The 5,888-nt window shown below is 45.0% G+C and overlaps 1 protein-coding gene across 1 annotated transcript in view; it reads right to left on the minus strand.

Annotated features, from left to right (window-relative positions):
* Positions 1-4,582: 4,582 nt before the first annotated feature.
* LOC121585689 (gap junction beta-4 protein-like) overlaps positions 4,583-5,888 on the minus strand; it is a 1,781-nt gene continuing 475 nt past the window's right edge. Inside the window, exon 2 of the mRNA XM_041902014.1 lies at positions 4,583-5,339. Coding sequence (XP_041757948.1) covers positions 4,914-5,339 — 426 coding nt within the window. The 3' untranslated portion in view covers positions 4,583-4,913. The remainder of the gene's footprint in view (positions 5,340-5,888) is intronic.

Below are 5,888 nucleotides of genomic sequence, written 5' to 3' on the forward strand. Positions count from 1 at the left end.
TAAACGGATTGGCACATTTAGCTTGTCAGTCAAAACCACACCTACGTAAAACGCGTCTGATTGGTCGAGAGAGTGGAACAAAACGATGACGGTAGAACTAATGAGGGGGGGTTCGTTTATCTGGACCGGGATACACCGGTGCGAGGTGTTTGGTGTGGGTGAAAACTGATTGAATTCGTTTTGGAAACGGGCTGCCTACAGGCCGTGAGCCAGGTACCCGGCTCTGGCCGACAAAAGTGACATAATTAAGCACGTGGAGTGATGAGTAGAATTCTGTGTTTTTATTTTACTTAAAAGATATGTATGTGTATGGGCAAGAGAGAGATAGGCTTTAGGCATGAGCACATAGGCCATCTCTGGTGCGTGAGCTAGCATCATTGGGTGAGGCAGTGAAATTGGAAAGCTTTTTTAGGACTATAATTTCCTCCTCATATGGTACAATATGTGTGTCTCCACAGACCTAGGCTATTGATGGATTCAAGACAAGGTGGTTTTTATTGATCTCAGATTGTCAGTTTGCCAGTGTCAAAGTAGCCCGTCATTTTGATCATTTGTGCGGTATTAAAAAAGATTCCGCTAAAATCTCCAGTCATGTAAATGACATGTTAGCCTGTGTGTGCTTGTCTCATTCTTTCTTTCTTTCTTTCTTTCTTTCTTTCTTTCTTTCTTTCTTTCTTTCTTTCTTTCTTTCTTTCTTTCTTTCTTTCTTTCTTTCTTTCTTTCTTTCTTTCTTTCTTTCTTTCGCCCTCTCTCTCTCTCTCTCTCTCTCTCTCTATTCAATTTCAATTCAATTTAAGGGCTTTATTGGCATGGGAAACGTGTGTTAACATTGCCAAAGCAAGTGAAGTAGATAGTAAACAAAAGTGAAATAAACAATAAACAGTAAACATTACACTCAGAAGTTTCAAAAGAATAAAGACATTTCAAATGTCATATTATGTATATATACAGTGTTGTAACAATGTGCAAATCTCTCTCTCTCTCTCTCTGAGCATGACCTCTGATATACACCAAATAAAAGACAGACTTAAACTTTTTTTAGACTTCAAAAAAACGTTTTAAATAAAATAATAAATAGAAAATAAAACACAATAAAAAGTACAGTCGATAGGCCTATAAAGTAGTCTGATTGGAAGAACTACATGTGATTATTATCTCAGGGTCATTTAACAGATAGATCCATTGGTTTGATGGTCAGTGTTGTTCTCTTGGGGATTTGTTGTCCTTGGGAAGTGCAGATGGAAAATAAATCTAAAGTTCTATTCAGAATAAACATTTTAATGTGAGTTTTGCATTGTTGCATAAGACCAATATTTCCTGAAATGACTTCCATGAACTGATGGGTATTCTTTGATCAACAAGTATGAACACAAATAGTGCTTCCCAAATGGCACCATATCCCTCCATAGGACTCTGGTCAAATGGCACCATATCCCTCCATAGGACTCTGGTCAAATGGCACCATATCCCTCCATAGGACTCTGGTCAAATGGCACCATATCCCTCCATAGGACTCTGGTCAAATGGCACCATATCCCTCCATAGGACTCTGGTCAAATGGCACCATATCCCTCCATAGGACTCTGGTCAAATGGCACCATATCCCTCCATAGGACTCTGGTCAAATGGCACCATATCCCTCCATAGGACTCTGGTCAAATGGCACCATATCCCTCCATAGGACTCTGGTCAAATGGCACCATATCCCTCCATAGGACTCTGGTCAAATGGCACCATATCCCTCCATAGGACTCTGGTCAAAAGTAGTGCATTAAATAGCAGTGAAGGTGGAAAAATCGATACAGTTACATATCGGGATATTCTTTTTTGCACTAGTTTGGCTGTACCTGGACCAGAACTCCAGTAGTTTTCCTTCATAGCTTGTTTTCCATCTTCTTTTTTATTGGGAGCCAATTAGTTTTCATCACTTTTATTTCCATGACTCTCACGGCTCTCTCTTACCCCTCTCCAGCAGACATATGGGGAGCAATATGTTTGGAACAGCCAATCACAATAAAATCACAGTATCGAATTGCAATACATATAGAATCGTAAGAATCGCAATACATATCATATCGGCACCAAAGTATCGTAATTGTATCGTATCGTGAGGTCACTGGCAGTTCCCAGCCCTACTATATAGACGCTAAGATGCCATTTGGGAAGTACCCAGTGAGCGCCGTGTAGTGTGTAAAACATGATTTATAATGTTTATGCATTATCAATCATGTATAAAATCACAAGTCAGTAACTAGTTAAAACAGATATGTACATGGCAGTGACGTCCCATTAGAGAGCACCTCTGGGGTAATGGGCCTTGCTAAGATGATACACCAGACTAGTTATCTGCAAAGGCAGTTAACTCAGTGTTGCATTAGAAAATGAACAACAATGATAACTTTGGTGTGTATATATACAAAGTATAGATAGGATAAAAACCTCCAGATCTTAACCATTATTTCAATGGTTGTTATGAGACTAAAATGGCTCAACTACCAGACTACATCAGTTCCTGTTTAATGAGGAGGAACACCTAAACCAGGACCAGATACAGGTTCATGACAAGCCACCTTTGAGTTGGGTAATGAGCAATGCAGTGGACCAGACACAGGTTCATGACAGGCCACCTTTGAGTTGGGTAATGAGCAATGCAGTGGACCAGACAACACTTTAAAAGCAATCATTTGCATTGTACATAATTTCATCATCATCATAACAATTCTACCTGGCAAAGCATCACAGTGAGTATGGGGAGCACGGGGATTGGCGCTAGGCCTACAAGAAACACGGGGATTGGCGCTAGGCCTACAAGAAACACGGGGATTGGCGCTAGGCCTACAAGAAACACGGGGATTGGCGCTAGGCCTACAAGAAACACGGGGATTGGCGCTAGGCCTACAAGAAACACTGGGATTGGCGCTAGGCCTACAAGAAACATGGGGATTGGCGCTAGGCCTACAAGAAACACGGGGATTGGCGCTAGGCCTACAAGAAACACGGGGATTGGCGCTAGGCCTACAAGAAACATGGGGATTAGCGCTAGGCCTACAAGAAACACGGGGATTGGCGCTAGGCCTACAAGAAACACGGGGATTGGCGCTAGGCCTACAAGAAACACAGGGATTGGCGCTAGGCCTACAAGAAACACGGGGATTGGCGCTAGGCCTACAAGAAACACGGGGATTGGGCGCTAGGCCTACAAGAAACACGGGGATTGGCGCTAGGCCTACAAGAAACACGGGATTGGCGCTAGGCCTACAAGAAACACGGGGATTGGCGCTAGGCCTACAAGAAACACGGGGATTGGCGCTAGGCCTACAAGAAACACGGGGATTGGCGCTAGGCCTACAAGAAACACGGGGATTGGCGCTAGGCCTACAAGAAACACGGGATTGGCGCTAGGCCTACAAGAAACACGGGGGATTGGCGCTAGGCCTACAAGAAACACGGGGATTGGCGCTAGGCCTACAAGAAACACGGGGATTGGCGCTAGGCCTACAAGAAACACGGGGATTGGCGCTAGGCCTACAAGAAACACGGGGGATTGGGCGCTAGGCCTACAAGAAACACGGGGATTGGCGCTAGGCCTACAAGAAACACGGGGATTGGCGCTAGGCCTACAAGAAACACGGGGATTGGCGCTAGGCCTACAAGAAACACGGGGATTGGCGCTAGGCCTACAAGAAACACGGGGATTGGCGCTAGGCCTACAAGAAAACACGGGGATTGGCGCTAGGCCTACAAGAAAACACGGGGATTGGCGCTAGGCCTACAAGAAAACACGGGGATTGGCGCTAGGCCTACAAGAAACACGGGGATTGGCGCTAGGCCTACAAGAAACACGGGGATTGGCGCTAGGCCTACAAGAAACACGGGGATTGACGCTAGGCCTACAAGAAATACGGGGATTGGCGCTAGGCCTACAAGAAACACGGGGATTGGCGCTAGGCCTACAAGAAACACGGGGGATTGGCGCTAGGCCTACAAGAAACACGGGGATTGGCGCTAGGCCTACAAGAAACACGGGGATTGGCGCTAGGCCTACACAAGAAACACGGGGATTGGCGCTAGGCCTACAAGAAACACGGGGATTGGCGCTAGGCCTACAAGAAACACGGGGATTGGCGCTAGGCCTACAAGAAACACGGGGATTGGCGCTAGGCCTACAAGAAACACGGGGATTGGCGCTAGGCCTACAAGAAACAAACGATAGCCGACAACCCTGAAAACAGGGTGACCTATGTTTAGGACGGACCCCACTAGGAGCTAGCTCCAACCAGAGCTCTGCAGCTCAGACATTTGTAGTTTGGACCGACAACTTGCATCTTGTACCCCTGCTCCCCGCACTGCTCTAACAGAGGTGTTCAATCCCCAAACACAGATGCAGGTTATAAAGGAGGCAGAGGGGGTGAACTGCAATGAAAGAGAGACAATAGTTTAAGAGATGCTCCAATCACAGGATGAGGGTGGTTAAAGGGATGTAGCTCAGTTGGTAGAGCATGGCGTTTGCAACACCAGGGTTGTGGGTTCGCTTCCCACGGGGGGGCCAGTATGAAAAAATAAATAATGTATGCACTCACTGAACTGTAAGTCGCTCTGGATAAGAGCATCTGCTAAATGACTAAAAATGTAAATGTTAAAAAAGTTAATACAGTTAAGCACAGCAAATCACCAAGTCACAGCACACACATGCAATCAATTAAGGGCAATCAGCAATCAATGAATGTCAATCAGCAATCAATGTATGTCAATCATTGGCGAAAGCATGCGTAGGTCAGTGAAAATTCAGTTAAGTAGGAAATCTAAAGTCCACCCTACGACATACGCTATCTCCTGACCTTAGATGGCCAAACTCTTCTCCCACTCCCAATTCACCCAACCATTCCAGCTTCAACTCATCACATGACCTCCTATTATTTCTTTTTCTCTGGTGGCACCTCCTCCATCTTGACATTACAGAGGTTCTGAATGGAAGCTGTGTTGGTGGGGTCCTCCCTGACAGACACCTTAGACCTCGTAGACTTGGATCTCGACCTTGGTGCCGTCAGGGCCGTCATCTCATGACTCTCTGCCTCCTTCTTCACGATGAGCTTCTGGAACCTCTTGCAGATGAGGTAGAGCATCTCACAGATACACATGAGGATGCAGATGGCTGAGGAGACCACCATGAAGATGGTGAAAATCTTCTTCTCGGTGGGACGGGAGATGTAGCAGTCGACGGTGTTGGGGCAGGGCTCCAGGGAGCACTTGGAGAGACGTGGCATGTCATAACCGTCGTAGATGTAGTAGAGGATGTAGAGGAAGCCGGCGTCGAAGCCCGCCTTGAAGATCAGACTCGCCTGCAGGGAGGAGAGAAGATGGAGGATTGGAGATAACATCATACATCTTCATCACAAAAACATCTTTAAAGAGACCAGGCAGGAAATATGGGTGCCCAGTTGAATAGTTCAAATGGTTTCATTCAGTTGTATTCATTGAGAGGAGTTAAGTTCCATTTGAGTCATGTTGTAACTATCCAGAGGTAGAGATGGAGTAGTATTAGATATAGAGATTACACTATAGACGAGACCAGACAGGAAATACAGGTTACAGTCGGCTATTTTTTTTAGTTTCATTTAGTTGTATTCACAAGCATTTCGCTGCACCCACAATAACATCTGCTGAATACACAACCAGTCAAAAGTTTGGACACACCTACTCATTCAAGGGTTTTTCTTTATGTTAACAATTTTTTTGATTGTAGAATAATAGTGAAGACATCAAAACTATGAAATAACACATATGGAATCATGTAGTAACCAGAAAAGGGTTAAACAAATCAAAATATATATTATCTGGTGTTGTGGTGTTGTGTTGTTGTGTACAGTATGTTAGTGTTATCTGGTGTT

The sequence above is a fragment of the Coregonus clupeaformis genome, chromosome 17, assembly GCF_020615455.1.
Source record: "Coregonus clupeaformis isolate EN_2021a chromosome 17, ASM2061545v1, whole genome shotgun sequence".
Taxonomy (NCBI): Eukaryota; Metazoa; Chordata; class Actinopteri; order Salmoniformes; family Salmonidae; genus Coregonus; species Coregonus clupeaformis.